This window comes from Vulpes vulpes, chromosome 1, assembly GCF_048418805.1.
Source record: "Vulpes vulpes isolate BD-2025 chromosome 1, VulVul3, whole genome shotgun sequence".
Taxonomy (NCBI): domain Eukaryota; kingdom Metazoa; phylum Chordata; class Mammalia; order Carnivora; family Canidae; genus Vulpes; species Vulpes vulpes.
The window spans coordinates 166211975-166236388 of record NC_132780.1 but is presented as its reverse complement, the minus strand read 5'-3'; the positions used below and the strand labels follow the sequence as shown (position 1 = coordinate 166236388).

At 35.1% G+C, this 24414-nt stretch overlaps 1 protein-coding gene and 1 pseudogene across 14 annotated transcripts in view; one reads left to right on the top strand and one right to left on the bottom strand.

Annotated features, from left to right (window-relative positions):
* MYO6 (myosin VI) overlaps nt 1-24414 on the bottom strand; it is a 141420-nt gene that overhangs the window by 64848 nt on the left and 52158 nt on the right. For all 14 annotated transcript variants that reach the window (XR_011996883.1, XR_011996884.1, XM_026007384.2 and 11 more), the window contains exons 2-8: nt 22129-22270; nt 17309-17378; nt 15378-15451; nt 11800-11929; nt 9930-10035; nt 7255-7310; nt 159-256 (exon numbers count right to left, since the gene is read on the bottom strand). Coding sequence is in view for 12 of the 14 variants with exons in the window: in XM_026007384.2 (XP_025863169.1) it covers nt 159-256; nt 7255-7310; nt 9930-10035; nt 11800-11929; nt 15378-15451; nt 17309-17378; nt 22129-22245 (651 nt within the window). In the remaining 2 variants the exon portion in view is untranslated. The remainder of the gene's footprint in view (nt 1-158; nt 257-7254; nt 7311-9929; nt 10036-11799; nt 11930-15377; nt 15452-17308; nt 17379-22128; nt 22271-24414) is intronic.
* On the top strand, nt 2609-3722 carry LOC112926371 (glyceraldehyde-3-phosphate dehydrogenase-like; annotated as a pseudogene).

The following is a 24414-nucleotide window of genomic DNA, read 5'->3' as shown; positions in this document are numbered from 1 at the left end:
TAGGAGCCCAACTCAGCATTTGAACTCATGACCCTGAGATCAAGATGTGAACCCAGATCAAGAGTTGACACTTAATCAACTAAGCGACCCAGGCACCTCAAGACCCTTGTGTTTTTCACAAACACTTTCCAAACATCCCCAAACTCACTCTCACTTACCTTTTCATTGAAATGTATTTCTACGAATTTTCCAAATCTACTGCTATTATTGTTCCGAACAGTCTTTGCATTTCCAAAGGCTTCTAAAAGAGGGTTAGCTATTGAAAAAGAAATAAAAATATTTCATCAACAAATAGTATGAAGGAAAATTATGAAACAATATGTATAGTATGTTTCCTTATTAATAGAGATAGAAAAAATATTTTCATAAATATTACCATGAAGGAATTCACAGATAATGTCAAATCTCTCAAATATTTATTGACTACCATTATATTCAGACCCTATTAAAGTACAGAAGATGGGAAAATTACTCAAATTATGTAAATTATGAGTAATGCCCTACCCAAATTTGGAAACTTATTCCAAACTACTCTTCCTTTACCATATGTAAATGATATGGAAAAGACTAAATTTTAAAAAGTCATTAGGTTACAAAATTTAGAAGTCAACTTTAAAAATTACTCCCTAAAAATTATAATGTTTTCACAAGTACATCAGCCATAAAGGAATAGTGATTAGAGAACAGTAAACCCCTGGTGAACAAAATACAAGTCAGAAGTTATTAGTTGACTTACTTTCCTAAAACATTTTATATATTAATAAAACCTCCAGATTTAACATTTTTCCATGTACATTCAACAAAATCTAACATATAAGTTTACAGAATGACTAAAAAAGATCCTCAGAACAATAGTTTTTAGAATCCCAGCCTACAAGAGACTCATTTTAAACTCAAAGACACCTACAGATTGAAAGTGAAGAGGTGGAGAAACATTTAACACACAAATGGACATTAAAAGAAAGAGAAGCAATACCTATATTGAACTAGACTTTTTTTTTTTTTAAGATTTATTTATTTGAAAGAGAGAGAGTACAAGCAGGGGCAGGGGCAAAGAAAGAGGGAGAAGCAGGCTCTCTGCTGAGCAGGAAGCCAGACTCAGGGCTTGATCCCAGGACCCGGGGATCATGACCTGAGCTAAAGGCAGACTCTTAAATGACTGAGCCACCCAGGCATCCTTCAAACTAGACTTTTTTCCTTCTTGTATTGTTTTTATCCTGCTTTGGTGACAAGAGGGTACTGGCCTCATGGAATGATTTTGAATGTGCTCTATTCCATTATTTGTCAGATTTTGATAAAGACTGTCACTAATTTTTTTTAATGTTTTGGTAGAATTTACCAATAAAGCCAATGTGGTCTTGGGCTTTTCTGTGCCAGGAGATTTTTGATTCCTAACTCAATATCCATTCTTATTATTGGTCTAAGAAGATGTCCTATTTTTTGGATTCAAGATTCATGATTCAATTGTAGTAACTTGTACATTTTTAGGAATTATCTGGTTTTTTTCTAAGATATCTGTTAGTCTATCACTGTTTACAGTAATCTGTTACCACACTATGTATTTCTGTGGCTATCTCTTATATTATTTTCTTTTCCATTTCTCATTTTGGTTTTCAAGTCTTCTCCTTTTTTTCCTAATGCAGTTAAAGCACTACCAGCTTTGTTTTTTGGAAAAACTGGTCATTACTTTCAATGTTATGTTATTGTTTATCGTCTCTATATTATTTCGGATTTTTCTTTGTTGTTTCCTTCCTCTACTAAATTTCAGCAATCAGATAAGTTTCTTCTTTTTCTAGGTCCTTGTGGTGTAATGTTCTTCATTTGAACTTTTTCTCTTAATACAAGAATTTATAGCATAAATTTCACTCTAACATCTGCTTTTGCTACATCCCACAGATTTTGGAATATTGTGCTTTCTTTTTCTTTTGAGACATACTTTGATTTACCATTTGATTTCTTATTTGCTCTACTGTTTGTGCAATAGTGTACTGCTTAATATTTATGTATTAAATATATAATATTTACATTGTAGATTTTCCAGCTTTGTTTGTTAATTTTTTTATTGTTAGTTTTGCACCACTGTGGTTAGAGAATATACCTGGTATAATTTCAGTCCTCTTAAATTTGTAATATTTGTCATGTCTCTTTCTATGTGATTTAGATTCTTCTGGGAATTCTTCTGTTTGTACCTAAGGAAAATGTGTATTCTATTTTTCTTGGATAGAATGTTTTATGTATATCTTTTAGAACCATGTATCCTGAAGTATGCTTTAATAAAAAATTTTCTTGGGACGCCTGGGTGGCTCAGTGGTTTGGCACCTGCCTTCGGCCCAGAGCATGATCCTGGAGTCCCAGGATCGAGTCCCACATCGGGGTTCTGCATGGAGCCTGCTTCTCCCTCTGCCTGCGTCTCTGCCTCTCTCCCTGTCTCTCGTGAATAATAAAATCTTTAAAAGAAATAAAAAATAAAAAATGTTCTTATTGAAAAAAATAGTAACTTTAATTGAGGGTACTCATTTAAAATAAACCATATCAGGCTCTCTGCTCCTCCCCGTTCCACAGACAGCCGCATCTTCTGGTGCAATGCTAGCTGCGTCCCTGAGACACGATGGTGAAGATCAGAGTGAACAGATTTGGCCGTATTGGGAACCTCATCACCAGGGCTGCTTTTAACTCTGGCAAAGTGGATATTGTTGCCATCAAGGACCCCTTCATTGACCTCAACTACATGGTGTACATGGTCCAGTATGATTCTACCCACGACAAATTCCACGGCACAGTCAAGGCTGAGAATGGGAAACTTGTCATCAATGGGAAGTCCATCTCCATCTTCCAGGAGTGAGATCCCACCAACATCAAATGGGGTGATGCTGGTGCTGAGTATATTGTGGAGCCCACTACAGTCTTCATCACCATGGAAAAGGCTGGGGCTCACTTGAAGGGCGGGGCCAAGAGGGTCATCATCTCTGCAACTTCTGCTGATGCCCCCACATTTGTGATGGGCGTGAACCATGAGAACAACTTCCTCAAGATTGTCAGCAATGCCTCCTGCACCACCAACTGCTTGGCTCCTCTGGCCAACGTCATCCATGACTACTTCGGCATCATGGAAGGCCTCATGACCACCGTCCATGCCATCACTGCCACCCAGAACACTGTGGATGGCCCCTCTGGGCAGCTGTGGTGTGACGGCCAAGGGGCTGCCCAGAACATCATCCCTGCTTCCACTGGCGCCGCCAAGGCTGTGGGCAAGGTCATCCCTGAGCTGAATGGGAAGCTCACTGGCATGGCCTTCCGTGTCCCCACCCCCAACGTGTCAGCTGTGAATCTGACATGCCCCCTGGAGAAAGCTGCCAAATGTGACGACATCAAGAAGGTGGTGAAGCAGGCACTGGAAGGCCCCCTCAAGGGCATCCTGGGCTACACTGAGAACCAGGTTGTCTCCTGTGACTTCAACAGTGACAGCCACTCTTCCACCTTCAACACTGGGGCTGGCATTGCCCTCAATGACCACTTCATCAAGCTCACTTCCTGGTATGACAATGAATTCTACAGCAACCGGGTGGTGGACCTCATGGTCCACATGGCCTCCAAGGAGTAAGAGCCTCCTGGACCACCAGCCCCAGCAAGAACAAGAGAAAGAGAGAGGCCCTCAGCTGCTGGGGAGTCCCTGCCCCAACTTAATCCCCCAACATACTGAGAATCTCCTGACCTCCAGTTTACATCCCAGACCCAGGAAGGGAAGGGGCTTGGGGAGCCCTACCTTGTCATGTACCATCAATAAAGTATACTGTACCCAGCTAAAAATAAATAAATAAATAAATAAATAAATAAATAAATAAATAAATAAATAAAATAAAGGAAATAAAATAAAATAAACCATATCAGAGGGGAGGTAGATAGGAGAGAGAGAGGTAAAATAAGTGAAGGGAATTAAGAGTACATTTATGATGAGCACTGAGTAATGATGTACAAAATTACTGAATCACTATATTGTACACCTGAAACTAATATAATACTGTATGTTAATTATAGTGGAATTAAAATAACTTAATAAAATTTTTTTAAATTTTTTTAAAATTTATTTTTTATTGGTGTTCAATTTACCAACATACAGAATAACCCCCAGTGCCCGTCAACCATTCACTCCCATCCCCCGCCCTCCTCCCCTTCTACCACCCCTAGTTCGTTTCCCAGAGTTAGGAGTCTTTATGTTCTGTCTCCCTTTCTGATATTTCCCACACATTTCCTCTCCCTTCCCTTATATTCCCTTTCACTATTATTTATATTCCCCAAATGAATGAGAACATATAATATTTGTCCTTCTCCGATTGACTTACTTCACTCAGCAATAAAAATATTTTTAAATGTAAATAAAACTCCCAATGAACAAATGTAAAATTTTAATTTTTTTAATCTTATAATCACTTAAACATACTACATGACTGAAAAAGGTTTATTAGAGTCTACTGTTTGTTTTGTAGGCTCTATACCCAATATGGAGCTCAATGCAGGGCTTGAACTCATGACCCTGAGATTAAGACCCAATCTGAGATCAAGAGTTAATCACAACCAACTAAGCCACCCAGGCACCTCTATTAAGAGTCTATTCTTGGGGCACCTGGGTGGCTCAGTGGTTGAGCATCTGCCTTTGACTCAGGTCATGATCTTGGGGCCCGGGGATCAAGTTCCACATCACGCTCCCCACAGGGAGCCTGCTTCTCCCTCTGCCTATGTCTCTGTCTCTCTGTCTCTTTCACGAATAAATAAAATCTTTTAAAAAAAAATCTATTCTTATACTCACCAGTCTTTACTACAAACATCCAAGGTTAGTATCAATCTTACATATTCTCCATCTGCAACCTCATAAGTTGCTTCCCAATGTTTATTACTAAAATTTTTCTCATGAAATCATTTAAAGTTCATCTCTCTTGTTCTATACACAGTAGAAAGCTTAACAAGTATCCAAACCCTTTCAAAAATCACTCTCCAGTTATTTCACTTGCCAAAAAATGTAAGAAAATATTAAAACTGAAAGAAATGTTTGCATGTATACCTAACCTTTCAGATGGGCAAGAAAACTGAGGCCCAACAAAGTCAACTGCCTTGTGGAAAGCCACATGACTGGTACTGGCCAAAGGGGGACTCAATTACAAGTCTCCCCAACTCCTTATCAGTCTACTACTTTTTGCCAAAATACTTAAATGTTAAGTAAAATATCCAAAATTAGTATAACAGTCTATCAGAAAATTACAGTCATGCTACTGATATACTCATTCTAAAACCAACAACCAATCTTCAATTAAAGACAGCATCAAATGATAATTCTATTTTCTGCTAGTTAACATCTACCATCCTCCAGTAAGGAGCTGTGGAAACATCTGGAATAATAGTTTCCAACTTTTCTCAACTACAGCACACTGCATATATACAAACCACATTCCCTCAGAAGAACCCAGGTTTATAGCCAGTTCGCAAGTGAGTTTGCACCTCAAGTAAACAAATCAGAATACTAATTAGTATTCTATTGAATTAACCCGTAATTTGTTCTTGTTAATTTACTTATTCAATTTTTTTTAAAGAGTAGCTTCTATCTTTTTTTTTAAATTTTTATTTATTATTTATGATAGTCACACAGAGACAGAGAGAGAGGCAGAGATACAGGCAGAGGGAGAAACAGGCTCCATGCACCGGGAGCCCAACGTGGGATTGGACGGGTCTCCAGGATTGCACCCTGGGCCAAAGGCAGGCGCCAAACCGCTGCACCACCCAGGGATCCCTACTTATTCAATTTTAAAGGGTGATTTCTTCATTAAAGTGAGGTACTTTACTGTGAATAAAGCATTACTTAAGAGATCTTCATACCTGGGTGTGTTACAATACCATAGTGAGAAATGTAAGTAAATTTATAAAATTATTTAATCAAGAAACACAAAAAACTTTATTGATGTAAACTTTAAAAATGTTTATTAGAGTTTTTATGTTCATCTACATGTATATTTCACATAATTGTGAAAAATGTACATAGTATTTGCTAGTTATGATTTAGCAAAATACAGACACACAAAAGGCCCTTAATAAATTTTTTGTTTAAATGAAATTTTTCTTTAAAATAGTATGAGTGTTAAAATATGCTCTTAGTATAGCACATAGCTAAGATGCCTGAGTTAATTATACTCCACTTCCACAGTTGATGAGCTATACACTCTTCAGCAAGCCACTTAAAGTCTTTTTACCTCAGTTTTTAATCTCTAAAGTAGGCATAAAATAGTACCTACCTCATTCTGTAGGGATTTAAATTAAGAACAGATTTCCAGCAAATCAGACAATGCATAATACATCTCACATATGTTAATTTCATCATCATTATTAAAATCCTTACTGAGTGCCTCATACTGGAAAGTGAGGAAGAAAGAAGGAAAAAGAGTATCCACATAAGCTTAAAACATCTCAAAAAAACTAGAAGGAGACTGACATGACTAATGTATAAGGATTCAAAAGAACAATGACTCCATTTGAAAGAGGAGGCAAAGGCCAGACCACAAGTAGCACTGTTAGCGATGTTACAGATTTTCAGCTTTCTCTTGAGAGCAATATGAAGCCATTAAAAGACTGAAAGCAAAAGAGATCATCCCAACTTCCACACAGAGAACAAATTACAGGTAAACAAGAATATAAGTGGGGAGACCAGAGAGGAATCTACGATGCAGGAGAGTGGTATAGATTCAACCATGGTGGCTGACTAGACCAGCAGTATCCAGATGGGATATGAGAAAACTTTCTAAGGGGTATGCAAGCATTGACCTTAAAGAAATCAATTTACAGACTCCTGCCTTCCAATTGTACTAATTCACTAAAATTTCCCCAAAAAAGCATTTTAATTCCAAATAACCCTCTTCCTCTCTCCTTTACAAAAAACAAGGTCAATAAAGCAAATTAAGAGTCCAGAATGCTTCCTATATTTCTTTCATTCATCCTAGAAAAATTTATGGGGCATATCTCATGTATCAGACACTATTCCAGGAGATTGTAATATATAAAAATCGCTACCCTCTTAGCACTTAACATGGAGTGAGAGGAAAAACAATAGACATTTAAAAATCTCAGACGTTATATCTGAATAAAGATCTGGAGGAGATGGAAGAGTCTTCTGGATCTCTGGGAGAGTATTCCAGATCACTTAGAGGATTCTCATAAGTTAATTTCAGTATGTATCTAACAATAAAAAATAAGAATTTTAAAAATTAACAATACCTTCAACAATTCTATCATCAATATCTTGACCTGTTCCATAGGATTCAGTCAGATATCTGTTTAAAATATAGGATAAAAAATTTACATGACAATAATATTGTACACATTACAGTTATAACTTTAATATTATTTAATACATGTAAAATTTAAACCTGGATCATCACTGAAACTATTCATTTAAAATTTACAAATTTATATATTTTTTTGAGATTTATTTATTTGAGAGAGAGAAAAAGAGAAAATGTAAGCAGGGGAGGGACAGAGGGAAAGGAAGAGAAAGAATCCTCAAGAAGACTCCCTGCTGAGCATGGAGCCTGATGCCAAGTGGCAAAGAGAATCTTAAGCAGGCTCCATGCTCAGTGAGGAGCCTGACTTGGAGCTCGATCTCACAACCCTGAGCTGATCCAAACCTGAGCTGAAATCAAGAGCTGGGTGCTTAACCAACTGAGCCCCCCAGGTGCCCATTACAGTTTTTTAAACATTTAAAATTCTATTTGGATTACCTTGAACAGCTAAATCAGCATCATTTTAAAAACTGTTTTTCGAAATACTCTGACTTTAACCAACTATTTGGTTTTAAATATGCCACACATTTCACACAGGAATATGTATCTTCTACTAAGATTCCAAAGTCTTCTGTGATAGGGTATTAATTCAATCTTTATGGTTAGAGCAAATAAAGTAATCTGCCACTGAACAATAGGAAGTCACCACTCTTTGTGTTGTTTTAGCCAAAGATTAAACATGATGGAACAACTATTTTCCTGGAACATTTCAAAACAAAAAGTAATCTTTGACTTACAATTTAAGTGTGTATTATAAGTTTACAGTTTCTAAGTTATTCATTTTTAAAGATGTATATAAACCACAGACTCAACATATGACTCTTACATACAAAAGAAAAAGACACTGAATTGCTTAGAATTCCCAGAGTATTAGGAAGTACTCATTTAACCAAAACTGCATATACATAATAGACAATAACAAACTTCTAAATTATTTCACACAAATAACTGAATAGTATACATCTGTATAAAAAAATAGCAAATTTTCAAGAAGGGACCCAGCAGCAATTAATTGATTAAGACTGTAATACAAGGGATCCCTGGGTGGCGCAGCGGTTTAGTGCCTGCCTTTGGCCCAGGGCGCGATCCTGGAGACCCGGGATCGAATCCCACGTCGGGCTCCCGGTGCATGGAGCCTGCTTCTCCCTCTGCCTATGTCTCTGCCTCTCTCTCTCTCTCTCTGTTTGTGTGACTATCATAAATTTAAAAAAAAAAAAAAAGACTGTAATACAGAGGGAATAACACTGGTGAGAATTCAGAATGCACTGGTCCTAGCAGTAGCTTCGACATTAGATTTAACATCCCTAAGTATATAAACTGTAGGAACTAAACTAATGAGTTCTATGGTTCCTTCCATATTTGTAATGCAATGATTCTAAACAATGTGTAGAGTTTAATTTGATGGCAACAAAGGGGATACACTGAGAAGAGGGTTATGGGGAGACAGAAATAAAAAAGCTGTCATAAGCTTAAGGTAAAAAAAAAATGGTGTCAACCACACTAATAGCAGGAATACTGAGAAGAGGATGTAAAGGTTGAATTTTGAAGGATCATTTCTAGATTTCCCTTTGCATAACCAGCATGGGTCTCCTTTAGGATCCCCATAAGAGCATGTCAGAGCTAGTTTTCAATAATCTATGGCTTAGCTACCACATAAGGTGTCTGTTTTTAAAAGGGATAGAACCTACCATTTCAAACTATGTCATAAAGTTTACAAGAGGCACCTGGCTGGCTCAGTCAGTAGAGCATGCAACTCTTGATCTCAGGGTTGTGAGTCCAAGTCTCATGTTGGATGTAGATCTTATTTAAAATAAAATCTTTAGGGGCACACCTGGGTGGCTTAGTCAATTAATCTGACTCTTGATTTTTAGCCCAGTCATGATCTCAGGGTGTGAGATCAAGCCCTGCATCAGGATCTATGCTGGGTGTAGAGCCTGCTTAAGATTCTCTCTCCTTTTGCCCCTCCCCACCTCTCCCTCTCTAAAAAAATAATAACAATAAATTTAAAAATAAAACCATTTTAAAAATACAATAAAGTATGCAAAAGTATACAAAAGTCAACCTGTTCAACCAAAGAGGTATTTGTATCTCTTTGTTAATAACATGTTCATAGCAGCACTATTCCCAACAGCCAAGATCTGGAAGCAACCAAAGTGCCCACTGATGAATGAATGGGTAAACAAAATGTGGTATATATACATAATGGAATATTATTCAGCCTTAAAAAGGAAATTGTGACACATGATACAACATGGATAAAACTTAAGGATATTATGCTAAGTGAGATAAGCAGTCACAGAAAGACAATTACTGTATGATTTACTATATGAGGTATCTAGAATAGTCAAAATTACAGAAGCAGAAAGCAAAAGGATAGTTGCCAGAGGCTGGGACAAGAGAAAATGGAGTTGTTTAACAGACACAGAATTTCAGTTTTGTGAGATAAAAAGTTCTGGAGATTGACTGAAAAAACTATTAATATACTTAATACTACTGAACTGTACACTGAGAAATGCTTAAACTGGTAAGTGTTATTTTATATATTTTTTACCAAAAAAAAAAAAGAATCAACCTGTTCAAAATATTCCAGGTTAGCTAAAAACTCCTCACCTTAGAACAAATTTTGTATTTTCTGTTTTGCCAGCTCCTGATTCTCCAGATACGATGATAGACTGACTCATCTTGAGTACCTTCATATCTCGAAAAGCCTTATCAGCTACGGTCAAAGTAACACATTAATGATAAATGGTGTACTAAATACAAATTTACTAAATGATACAAATGATAGTTGTTTTAATCAAAAAGCACCTGCTCTCAAAGAAATTATAAATGTGTATTTACAATTAGTAACATTTTAAAATAAAATCACTCCAAGTGTTCAAAACACCTCTAGAAGTTTTATTTTAAATGTCCTATCTTATTACTCTGACAGCTAAGTAATATGAAATTCCAATAAACAACTCTTATATTTGTACTAGAGTATCTTCATATTATGACCTATGGCTCAATTCTTCCTAATTCCAGAGCAGATCTTAAACAAAAAAAAAAAAAAAAAAGCTCAGTACACATAACTAATGAAGGCCCCAGAGAAAAGTAAGCAACAGCTACCAATTAAGAAATCTGGAAACCAAAAGTTCTGCTGGAGGAAAAAATTCATAATTGCAAAATCAGTGTAGTAGTATTACAAAGACAAGTTGAACACAATTTAATTGTGGAAGTGGTCTCATATTAAAACAATTTTAATTCAAAATTAGGTCTAACCAATTTAATCCTAGAAGACTATTTCCCATTTCAGACATGTGCTACCCATACAAATGGGTACAAGGCTTTGCAAATGGCTTTTACTCTATTGGACCAAATGGAGACTACATGCAAGAATGTACCTATCCTTCTGACCAGGGGCTACAACAGGGAGAAAATTTATCAGTAATCTGTTCTACTGACTTTCATAATATCATTCTAGACATTTTCTTAGCAGTAAACAACTAAAAATAAAAGTCAGAGTATTTACATTTTAAGTAAGTGATTTCTCTCCAGAGATGAGCTGGGTCATATTCAGGTTCAAAGAATTTTGTGCCATTTTGCTAGCTGACAGAAAATATACTAATGCTCATTAGAGCATCTCAGAACCGAAAGTCAATCTGCTATTGCACTGGATTTGGCCGATATATTCACTCTGCCTAGTATATAAGTCAGCCAAATTGGGAAGTGAAGCCTGGTTTGGTCAAAACGTAGGCAAGAAAAGAAAGCGCAAGGAGAAACAGACTGCCCTAAGAACTACTACCAAAATATGTCGTCATTTAACTTCTGGCTATGTTTGGATCCAGAGGGTTATGGTGGGGGTGTCTGTGTCAAAACACACATCTCTGTGTTCCTCAAAGCTAAAGTCCTTCAAGATGAGAGAAAAGCTGAGAGAGGCAAAGACCCCTGTCTTTCCACAGATTCCCTAGAGATATGAAGCATATACCATTTCCAATTCTTAACATTTATAAAGCCCTGATGCAAGTAAAGGCAGGGAAGATGTCTGCTCTTACAGCTCATATCTAGCCCTAGTAAAACACTCACAAGTGATGACCTGGGTAACAATGGAAGGCCTGGGCCTCAAAGCTATGAAGGAGGACACTTTTAAGATGAAACTGATCCTGTCAAGGAGTCAAAAAGAACCATTAGGTCAGCTTTTATTACATCCTACTTTCAACTGGGTAGACATACTTAAAAGAACACAAATTTAACATTTCCTACTTTCAACTGGGTAAACATAATTAAAAGAACACAGACAAATTAAAAAAAAAATAATGACATACATTATTATACCCCGTCCTGTGTAAGATACACAACCCTAAATAATGGTGATACATTCAATATGTATAAAGGTCCACCAAAATACATATTCAACTCATGGTATCTTTTATTAATCCAAAAGAAAAACAGTAAATTTGTACAGTATAAGGGGGGAAAAAAAAACAATGAAATTACTTACCAATTGCAAAGACATGTGGTGGCATTGTTCCAAGGGATTTTCCTTGATATGACTTTATTGTTTCTGAACTATATATTTTAGGTATGTCAAAGTAGGGGTTCACTGCAATCAGAATGTTGGCGACATATGTCTAAACAGAAAAAGCATAAACATAAAACTTTCCAATTACTATTTTCATTTAAAACCAAACAAGGCGGGCAGCCCCAGTGGCGCAGCGGTTTAGCACTGCCTGCAGCCCAGGGCATGATCCTGGAGACCCTGGATCGAGTCCCATGTCAGGCTCTCTGCATGGAGCCTGCTTCTCCCTCTGCCTGTGTCTCTGCCTCTCTCTCTCTCTCTCTCTCTCTCTGCATCTCTATGAATAAATAAAATCTTTTTAAAAAATGGCTTAAAAAATAATAATAAAATAAAACCAAACAAGGCTCCCAGGAGAAAGAAAATACAGCAAATAGACACCTTTAATTCTGTATATAAATTAGGACTTCCAAATCTGTATTTCTAGCCCTAAACGTACCTTCTACAGGACCCATATTTCTCTCTTTTTTAAAAAATATTTTATTTATTTATTCATGAGAGATACAGAGAGAGAGAGGCATAGACACAGGCAGAGGGAGAAGCAGGCTCCATGCAGGGAGCCCAACATGGGACTCAATCCCAGATCTCCAGGATCATACCCCAGGCTGAAGGCAGCACTAAACCGCTAAGCCACTGGGGCTGCCCCTCTCTAACTCTTAATATTTTCATCTTCTCATCTATACACATTTCAAATTTAGAACACCCAAAATTATCTTTCTTGTACCCTTTTTGCCTCAAAGAGAACATTCTCCACCCATATGCTCCTCCCCTTCTCCAGGTTCATGGCATTACCACCAAGCCACCACAGACAGTGAGACAGAGGCTGAGTCTAAGCCTCTAATTCAATCAGCCTTCTTCTGTTGACTCTACTTAAGAAATCTACTCTCCAACTTCTATTCCTACAGCTTGAGTCTTGGTCTTTATATTCCTCACTTGGACTTACTTTATTTACACCGCTACCAAAGAGCTTAATAAAGCTCAGAGGATGCTTAGGCCAATCTCTATCACTGAAAGGCAAGGATTAATGTAGTGCTCTAGTGACCACTTGGTCCCAGATTTTGAAAAACAACATATGCTTACCATTGCCTAGAATATTGACAGGCTTAATGAGCAACTTAAGTTTGCTTTTAACTCTGGAATTTAACTGTGGCTCTAAAAGACCAGAAAAATGCACCAATAGGATTTATAAAATTCCTTGTGGGTAGAAAAAGAGTTGTGGTTTAGCAATTAGTTGTGGTTTACTGGCCGAACTAGTGCAGACAGAACCATACTTTTCTCTTTTCTGCTTCTAGTCGTAGAAGGGAAATGATGCGGAAACCCTGAACTCTCAGACTACTAATCTAAAATTCAATGAATGTTCTCAAACATGTTTACAGCAGTGGTGTAAAAAATTTTTCATTTCCAGGTGATAATCTTTCCTTGGGAGATTTTAGTAACCAATAAAAATGTTAAATGTGAGTCAGCTATTGTTCTACTCAAATTCTTTTTTCTTTCTTTTTTTTTTGGTTCTACTCAAATTCTAAGGAAGAACAGTGATAATTCTGGTTGATGAGAAATAGAAAAAAATCAAATTTAAACTCTTATTCCAAACTGCTTCCATTCTTCCAAACGTTATAGTAATAATTACTATTAGTCACATATTACTGATTTTTAATGGTTTTATAACTAAAAGACATAATTGACTAGGAAAAAAATATACCAATCATGGCCTCAGATAACTTTGAAAAAACTAGTTTTCCAAAAAGAAGATGATGATTCCAAAGAGCCACTATCTAACAGCTCATGTGCCCAACTGCATACATATCTTAAGAAAAGAAAGGTCAAAAAAGCTAGGAATAACCCTAAAATACTCCAGGAAGATATAGACATTATACATGAAAAACAAAAACTTAAATTTCACAAATGGATAATTTTTTTCTATCAATCATGCAATTTAGAAGACTTGTACATCAACTAAATGTGGAAAAAAGACAATTTTTTTGGAAACATAACTAATATGCATTTAAAACCTTCAGTTATTAATGGTCACAGTCAGCAATCACTGCAACACAGGAAACTTAGCAAAAGACCAATATATCCCAAATAAAAATAAAGTATCTCAGTTCCTAAAAAGTATAATCTTTCCTGTAATAGTAAAAATTTTCCAAACTTCTAGAAAAAATATTAAAACAATTAAAATTTTCTCAAATAAATACGACTGTTCTATCACCAAGTAATATAAGACATGTACAGAAAAAATAGTGACCATTTCTACTTGAAAGTTGATGCTTCCTGGTTAGATCCAAATCAACTTTTAATGACTTATTACAAGTTCAACTGTTTTAACGAATTTTAAAAATCTGTATTATTTCGGTAACTAACACAGCATTTAGCATACATCAGATGCCCAATATTAGTCTGCTGAGTGAATTTTGCTTCTAAATATATTTCTAATCAAAAACTGCCATATATCAACCGAAATATATTCTCTGTTAAGTCACTTTTGAAAAAAATCAAAGAAGAAAGTGAAGACTAATATTGTATACAATTAAAAGACAGCAAGTAAACTCTTATGAAAAAAGACTAGTTCTATTTCCCAGCTGTCACTATTTGGACAGATGGCAAAGACTAAAGGTAATTTAGTCAGAATTAAGTGAGTATAATTAGGCAAATTGATAGTGATATAAAAGATTAAGACTGCTATTTGATCTGGGAAGAGTCAAAGAAGCCATGTGTTTTCTTCTTTCAAAAATAATGGAGTCCTATCTTTATAACAGGAGAACTACAGTGGGTAATTTATCTCCAGCCAACAAAGGAATCTACAACTAGGCCATATATTAGAATAAAACCTCATACATGCCCAATGAATAATTATAATTAAAACATACTAGCCAAGTATCCATCTGACCATTGTGGTATAAACCCTAACTGACATTAAAAGGACTTTCTTTCATTTTTTAATATTCTGATTTTTTTAAGCAAGTTATCTAGAATTTAATGAAATACTGCAACTATGTAGGCTCTATTTCCAGTGTTCTGGAAATTTTCTCAGATAACTGCTTTCTATTTTAATTGACATTTCTTTGTCATCAAAGTTTTTATTTCAATATATATTCTTTATAAGTAACCTTAATTTTTTTGCAGAACAATGTGGAAAGTGAATTAACTGAAATATCTGTAGACATATACCAAAGACAAGAAATCAAAATCCCAAATAACTAGTGTTTTTTGAAACAATCCAATTGGACATTTTTAAGTCAGAAAGATATTAGATGATGCTCTAAATTCATTATTTCATTCCACAAATATTTATTAAGTGTTTACTAGGTACCATGCATGTTCTAAGCTCTGGAGTTAGAGCAGTAAACTAGAAAAGAATCCTTATCTTCAGGGAGGTCACACTCTATTCAACAGGCTAAGATCAAATAAGATTTCCTGTTAAAAATTTCAAGCTTCACAAAGTCAAAAAGCAGCATGTAAAGCAATTATTCCACAAAAACCTAAGTCATATATAAAATACTTACATAAATTCTATCTTTACTGTATCGAACTTTGATATTATGAAGAAGAGTGGCTTCATTTAAATACATTAGTGAACCTGAAACATAAAATTTGCAAATCACTAAATATTTGAAGAAGAAAAGTAAAATAAAACAATACTACTATCTTAATCTGAATCACTTTGATCCAAGCTAAAATCCACCTGCTAGGTTAGATTTAATTCCATCTTTTAAAATTCTGGTACATGTAAAACCTCAAAAGCCAATTTAAAATACACCCAGTTTACATTTGTGTTACAGTGATATTTTTAAACAACAAATTTCCAAACAGGTGAGTATATCTAACGAGTACCAGGTGAGTACACATTAATGAAAGCTGGTTGAAAAACAATACAATTCAAGTGGAAAGTAGTATTTCAGAGAGCATTGATTTTAATATACTTTCAATACAACAAAGTGACTATATTAATCAAATCAGATGCTCAGAATTTTACAGAAAAAGCAAAGAAAATTTGTGCTACTTTTTTTTTTTTTTTTTTTTTTGGTTCTGAATGCTGTTCAGAAAAATATCCCATGAGACAAATTCTCTAGCAATTCTGGAAAGAAACTCTACATTTTTTTTTCTCAATCTCCTACACCTAATAACAGCTACCATTTGAAAGACTGTTAGAGGTCAGGCACTGCACCACATAATTTAAATATATCATCTCTAAACATGCAACATACACATTATCACTCTCATTTTACAGATGCAGAAGCTCTAAGAAGAGAGATAAATTGTCTACAGGTACACAGCTTCCTAACAGCACAGTCAGAATCTGAACTCAGGTTCTCCCCGAGTCCCTGGCTCTCTCATTACTCCACTATTCCCCATTGTCCTACTCATGTATGAGGACCTTACAGGAATACTCAAAGGTGAACTCCAAAAGAAAAATCAACAAGGACAGAATACATTCCTTTCTCTTTTTTTTTCCTTAAGATTTTAAGAAATCTCTATACCCAATGTGGGGCTCAGAGCCACAACCCCGAGATCAAGAAATGCATGCTCTACTGACTAAACCAGCCAGGTTTTTTCTTTAAATGGAGAGTTTTTAATGTCAGATTATCATTAATGATACTCAAGCAACTGGACAGGATCCTTTAAATATTGCCAAATACGGGAGCAAGGATAGCTCAGTTGGTTGTGTCCAACTCTTGACTTCAGCTCAGGTCATGATCCCAGGGTCCTGAGATTGAGCCCCGTGTGGAGTCCCACATTGGGTTACATGCTCAGCAGGGAGTCTGCTTCTCTCCCTCTCTCTTTCCCTCTGTCCCTGCTCCTGTTTGTGCGTTCTCTCTCTAAAATAAATAAATCCTTAAAAAATATATTGCCAAATAAAAAATGAAACTGCTTAACCTTGAAAATGTTATAAACCTTGAAAATAAACATGGCCTGGTCAACTGGATAGTTTTTTCCACCAAATACGCTAAGATAAAATACAATGTTCTAAAATCAATTTTGCAATTAGTGCTTATACTTTTGTTACATGTTTGTTTCCTTTAAACAGTGATATTAAATGGGTCCTCCTGACTCAATTTCCAAATTACAGAACTACATATACAACTACAAAAGTGATCTGATTCTAGATGAGCTTCAAAATAACTCTCTCAAAACTGTTAACAAGAGATATTTAATATTTAGTTCAGGCCTCATAGTAAATTATAACCATTGCCCACATTTACACAACTGAGATAACACTAAAAGGACATTCAAGAGATTCTTTCACCAAACTGCAAATGTGAAACAATAATGAATTCAGGTCTTTTGAGCTCCTCCATTCACATGAACTTCATATCAAAAGGCTACATTTCTTCTGAACCAGTGTAGTATACCTAGTAATATAACCACTAGTTTATTTTTTGGAAGGAAAGTTTCCTTTTCTGTCCTGAGAACTATTTTTTAACCTGATACTTACAATTATCTTCCACATCTTTTTTGCTGTCTTCTTCTGCAGGGAACACTTGGTTTATGAGAGCCAAAAATGTCTAACAAACAAAACAAAAGCTCATTAAACTAGAAGCTTATAAATAGTAAGAAAAATAAAGGAGCTTAATTGGCTGCATACCCTGGAATACTGGCAAAAGTATGCTCTTCATTAAAATACAATATAAGATCCTTCTGTTTAATAAGTCACTAACCCAAAAAGAGAATAATAACTTTACTCAAATATTACCCACTTTTATTTACATGAACGTGAAATCAATAATGGAAATCAATTAAAAACATCCTATGCTCTAATGCCTTAGAACGAGACCAAATAAGAAGTATGTTAATATTAAATTTACATGGTATGTTCTTTAACAACTTTTTTTAAAATAACATTTTTAATGTTTGCATTAAAAGCAATTTTATTGTTTAAAAAAAAAGATAACATTGAATCAGATATACCAACAGAACAGATTAGTACTTAATGCTACTCTTTCAGTAAAACATATTAGACCCAAATTCCTGTATAGAAATGTATCGGGGGGATCCCTGGGTGGCTCAGCGGTTTGGAGCCTGCCTTCGGCCCAGGGCATGATCCTGGAGTCCTAGGATCGAGTCCCACATCGGGCTCCCTGCATGGAGCCTGCTTCTCCCTCTGCCTGTGTCTCTGTCTCTCTCTCTCTCTCTCTGTCTCTTGTGAATAAAAATAAATAAAATCTTCTAAAAAAATTTAAAAAAGAAGGAATGTATCAGAAATATAAACAGTATCCAAAACTATCTGGTCCATAATATTATAGATATCAATGAATAAGTCTGTATTTATTATGTTACTTAAATGCTATGGCAGAAACTCTAGAATTAAGATAGTATCTTGCAAGAGAGAATAAGTGATCTCAAATTACAAGCTAAAGGGTGTTAAATTTTATTCATGTCATTCTAACAGTTGCCTATGAATTTATACTTCTCAAACAATTACAATTACTTTTACTTTTGTGGGTGAAGTTTACATCCATTCCAAATAAAACTCTAAGGAAAAATGTTCAATTATTTTAAAATAATATCTATAGATCTACATATGTATATATATGCAAGAGTATAAAATAAGACTACTGCTATAGTTTTCAGAGTAAAATCCAAGCTGCTGGTACTACTTTAATTCAAAGTCACATGCAAATTAGAAAACTGTTATGCTTAAAAACTCTGGAAGTTAATTATTTAGAACCCAGCCCAAATGTCCTTAATGTTATAAATGTGCAGAGGTTTATAATGTCACAGACGTCAGCCTTCTTTCACAGCTATGGCAAAGGGGGTAAGGACTCCCCAGACCTCAGGTTTGGGTTTTATCTTGTTAAGAGCCATGTCAAATATAAGAGGCTCCAGAAAGTCAAAAAATGGGGTAGCAGAAGACAACAAATTCCTAAAATGGGAAGATTAGGAGCAGGAGTAAAAGGCCAGTAATGAATCCTAAAAGACATTTTCTATCCCTCCTTCATCCCACAATTATCATCAGCCCTCATCATTCTCTCCCCTTTACTGCCTACTCAGTGGGAAAGAAAACTTGTTTCATTAAAGCAATTGTTTTCTCTTAGAGGGAGGATGTTTTTTCTCCTATCAAGAGAAGATCACATAACAAAGCACACATTGATCACCAGCAGTAAACATCTACCACACATCAAACACAGGACATCAAGCTCCAATGACAAAATGGACAAATAAAAGTCTCTGCATTTGAGAAGATTACAGACTAGCAGGGAGGGAGAGAGAAATGTAAACAAGTATCTCTGATAAAATATTACAGGAAGCTAAGAATTTTTACCACTCCTCCAAAAAAGTAATCAACAGTAAATTCTACTACATGGGAGGAGGAGGAAGAGATTGGGTATCTGTGGAAAAATTGATAAAGGAGGTGACCTCAATCAGTCTTAAGAGATAAATAGTATTTGCTAAACAAAAAGCTATGGAGAGTGGCAAATGGAACACTGTGAGCAAGGAACACTGTGAACAAAGCACCCAAAACCACCTGGCTCATGGTGAGGGCTTGATAAATACTGGAGAGGAAGAATGGTAGAAAAGGAGAAACAGACACATGAGAATAAGCATATGGTAGGAGTATGAGGAGGAGGAGATTGTTTATTGATAAAAGATAAGACTAGCAAAATAGGAAAAGAAAATGTAGACCCCTAAAATGCCATATATTTAGGGCTGTAGCCTGAAGTCCAGTCTGCTGCAAATATGGAACATGAAATCCATTTAAGGCTCAAGACTGCATTTTTAACAGCATAAAAGATAAAATAGAATGCATCACATGAGGTAAGGATGTTTCATTTATGAATATACATACACACAATGCACATACTTGTTAAAATATATAATCTATTTTTATAAATACACAAATACAATACACATATCAAATGCAATATAAAATCCATTTCTTACTATTGGTCATAATCAAAAAAATTTTTAAACCATTACTATCATCAAATATCAAATGTTCCTCACTAGAGCTCATAATTCCTTCTTCCACACTTCTACTATATCAGCAAACAGATCTACTTGACTTGTCCATCACTTTATGCACTTAATTCCTTAATATTTAAAAGATGATCTCTCTAACATGAATTACCTTAGCAAAACTGCTACTCTTATGGATCTTCTCAACTACATGGTTATTATGATGTTATAATTTATTAAGACCCTGATCAGACAGTGGGAGAAAAATTAAAATTAGAAGCAATTCCTGAGAACTTAACTTCCAAAACATTTTTATGGAAAGAAGTTTCTTAGTTTACAGAATTACCTACAAATCCATGAAGTTTTCATAACTCCACAAGTTAAATCTGAAGTGTTTTTATTGCTTCTATGTATGTACCTGATTAATACTAATAAGGCATAGTTGAAAGCATATTAAATATTTAAAATATGAAAAAGCATACACTCATAAATCAAGCTTCCTCTATGCCTGAATTGAATTATTTTGTCACCTATGGATATAACAAAATATATTCAACAGAATATACCTAGAAAATAATACTTTTAATTTCACTGCAGCCTTCTGATTTACCGTGCCTATAAATTATGTTACACAAAAATGAAAAAAGACTTTGAAGGATAATGAAAGGCTCACTATATTTTTATCATCCCTAAATATGCTACTTTGGCATATTGATTATTTTGAATTAAATGCTCTTGAGAAACAGCAGGTACAAGAAAGCCATTCTCATCCTCCATTTATCCCTGAAATCAGGAGATAAAATTCCTATGTGAAAAGTGCCCTCCCTGTACCAGGAAGAAAGAAGACATTCTTATCACCAGAGAAAGGCAATCAAGGCCAAGAGAAATCTATACAAACTCTGTCATACTAATCTTATCTTCCTAATTATTTCACTACAATGTACTGACTCTAACCCAAACCCCTCCGTCTTATCAATTCTTCACAAATTTATTATTTCTTTGTCAAAAAGGTATAAAAGCTTTCTGCTCGGGTAACTTCTTCAGAACTTCATTCTCTTGTGAAGGCTCCCATGTACACACACACAAAAAAATGTAATAAAAATGGTATGCTCTTCTGTGATTCTGTCTTGTATCAGTTTTATTCTTAAATCCAGCCAGAGACCTGAAAGGACAGAGGAAAATTTTCCCTCCCCTATAACTTTAAATATATGAAAATAATTGAGATTATTTCTTAATTATGTCATTCTTTGAACATGTACAGCATTGTAAGTACAAATAGGTACTTGTTAATAAGAGGAAAAACTAGAAACTAGTTTGTGTTTTGTTTCCTGAGAGTATCTTTAATTGGCCTCCTCTAGCACAGCATGTTATATATTATGCATTTAGGTTCCTGGGTTGTTTACAGTAACAGAATAGTTTTCTCTGTGAAAAGACCTCATGAGAGATCCACCTTGTTTTTCTAAGGTTCCCAGAAGGATGGCAGTCATATGGCATTAGTTAACCATGTATCAGTAGAATATAAATTATTCACGAACATTCTCAGAGTCTAAAGTAAACAGAAATGACATCAACAAATTTAATTTAGTCAGAAGATCTGCTTAACAGGAGTATTTATTAAACTGAAAACTCTTAAGTTCTCCCACAAAAACAGACCTTATAGTCTCCATAAAGACTCAAAGAAACTCCTGATCACATTTCCCCCAAGCTCCTATTTTGCAATACTGTCTAGTCTAAGCATAAAAAGAAATAGATGCTATGCGTACAAAATTAAAGTATGCTTTTATGTTTTAAAAACTATTATAAAAAAACCTATCATTATAATGAAAACAATAATATAATAGTATAATAATAATAGATTGGTTTGTTAGACTTAAGTATTTTTTTAAAAAGACTTATCTTTATTTAATAGAAATATATTTATTCCAACCCTATGCTAATAAACTTAATAAAAAGCTTAAAAATCATCTAGATGCTTAAGTAAAAAGCAAAATTTGATAAAATAATCCCATTCACTTTTCATATTTTTGTTTTATAACATGTTGACTACATCACAAATATATTAATTTTAACAATACAGTATAAGGAATAAAAATGTTAGTGTTCATACTTTATCATATAACTACTTCCTAAGAATGAGATAATAGAAGGCTCACTAGATTTCTGTCTAATTTTATGATAAGGACACCATTTTTTCCCTAGGATACAACATACTTAAACAATAAATAACTCACTAGGAAACTAAGATTCACTTACCAGAAAATTGCTTTCCCTTATACTGTGCTAGGAATATCTATTCCATTAAGAAGGGAGACATTTATAGAAAAAAATTAAATTTTGAAATCTTTCTGAGAAACTCACCTTGCCTTTTTGGTTCAAGGGTTCAATTGTTAAGCTGTCAGGGCCAATATCTACAATATTGCCCATTTGAAATCCATCTGTAGGGTGTGGCGCCCAAACTGGTTTCCCATCCTCCATTTTTGAAGGGAGTGCCCACTATCTCCTGTTTTCAAAGGAACAAATAAAATAACATTAATAACTTTGGAAATAAAAAATAAATAACATCGTTTTAGAAAGCTAACATGTAAATGGCAATTCATAGAAACACATATCTGCCCCTGCAATAAGTATCTCCACTTCCTTTCATCTTGCTACACCCTGACCCTTTTATCAACCTTCAGATAAGTACCAAGCAGACTATATACCTTCAGGTAACACCTGCTCTGCTACAGCCTTTCTTCAACTGTGATTGCAGTGGAGTACTACACTTTGAGCAATACAGAAATAGGGAGAAACAGTTACAGTTTTTACTTATTGCCCCAATGTTACTGATAACAACACTTCCTTTTACTATATAAAGTATTCTGGATCACACCACAAATTAAACAGTTGTCCAAGGAATATATATTATTGTGTGGAGTTAACTAAGTGTTTAAAAAAAGTCATCTTAGACCTGAAGGGATAAAAACAAGAGATGTGAAAGATTACTCCCCCACCCCCAGGAAACTTTCCCTGACAATCTGAGACTACAGAGATGTCTTATTCATGTGACTCCCTATATGCACCTTCACAGAACCATTTAGCTTATTGTTTTTGTTTATTTTTTAACTGAAGTAAAACTTAAACACAATGAAATGTACAAATCCTATATACAAGTTGGTGAGTTTCAACAAATAGATATAGCCTTTTAACAAACACCACAATCAATATATAGAACATTTCCATCACCCCTGGAAGTTCCTTTATGGTCAATCTCTAACTCCCATAGGTATCTAATGTTCTGGTTTATCTCATCATAGATTCATTTTTGCCTTTTCTTGAACTTCATATAAATGAAATCTTACAGCGTTTATGTGTGGCTTCTTTCACTCAACAAAATATTTTTGATATTCAATCATGTTGTTGTATATACTAGCCCACTGGCCAATTATACAATTGTTTACCTATTGTCCTACTAATGGACACTGGCATTGTTTACAGTTTTTGCCTATTATGAATTCTAATTTTTCAAGTGTTCTTATTAAGCTTCTTTCATTCTTGGCATGGTCATATCTAACATTTATAATTCATCCCAAAGGGTTCATGACAAAATATTTAATTTTCATGAGCTTGGATTCTATGAGACTACTGTGAAATGGTGAATTGGCTTGTGAGTGATCCCAGATGTTCTTGTTTCAGTATCTCAATGGGAACTTATTTTTCATTACTTATCTATACTTAAAGAGTTCCCATATGGATGCTCTCAGGTCTATTTTCTTATGAAAGTCAAGGATGTGTGGTATACAGTTCAATCAAAAAGCTGCTAACTTGGGATGCCTGGGTGGCTCAGCAGTTTAGCACCTGACTTCCACCCAGGGTGTGATCCTGGAGTCCTGGGATCAAGTCCACATCGGGCTCCCTGCATGGAGCCTATTTCTCCCTCTGCCTGTGTCTCTGCCTCTCATGAATAAATAAATAAAATAAATAAAATCTTTTAAAAAAAAGAAGGTTCTAACTATTGGCAATGTGCTTGTTGGTTAGTCTTTTATGTCATGACTATACAGTGGGATTAGGATTTGCTTTCCCCAAACAGCAAGAGCTGTTAGGTTTACATGCAATTCCAAGTTAAGAAACTAAATTAATATTCTCCATAGAAGTGAATCTGTTAACACTGCTTTAGACTTACCACATCTATATCTCAACACTTTATCTAAATAATTCTATCTAGTTCCATGGCTTTAAGTACCATCTTTAGGTGACTGATGTCCAAACTTATTGCACTAGCCCAGAATATATCACTCAGTTGAGTTCCCAGATGTTTATGTGCCTACTGGACATGTTCCCATTGGTATATTCAAAAGATATAACATTGTTATTATTATATTATTACCCTGATCCATCACCCCAGCCTGTTCTTCCCTATATCAGTAAAGGCACCAACAATACTCAATTCAAATCAGACATGGAGTTATCCTCAATTCTTCCAACTCCCTGCAAATTCATATCACTCCCCTAAACCTATCAGCTCTACTTCTAACGGGAATCTCATTTTCACCCACTTCTCTATATTGCTTCTGCCATCCTAGTTAAAACCAACAGGGCCTTTTACCAGGACTTCTCTAATTAACTTAGGCCGTCTGCTGCTGCTACCCTTACCAATCTGCATGG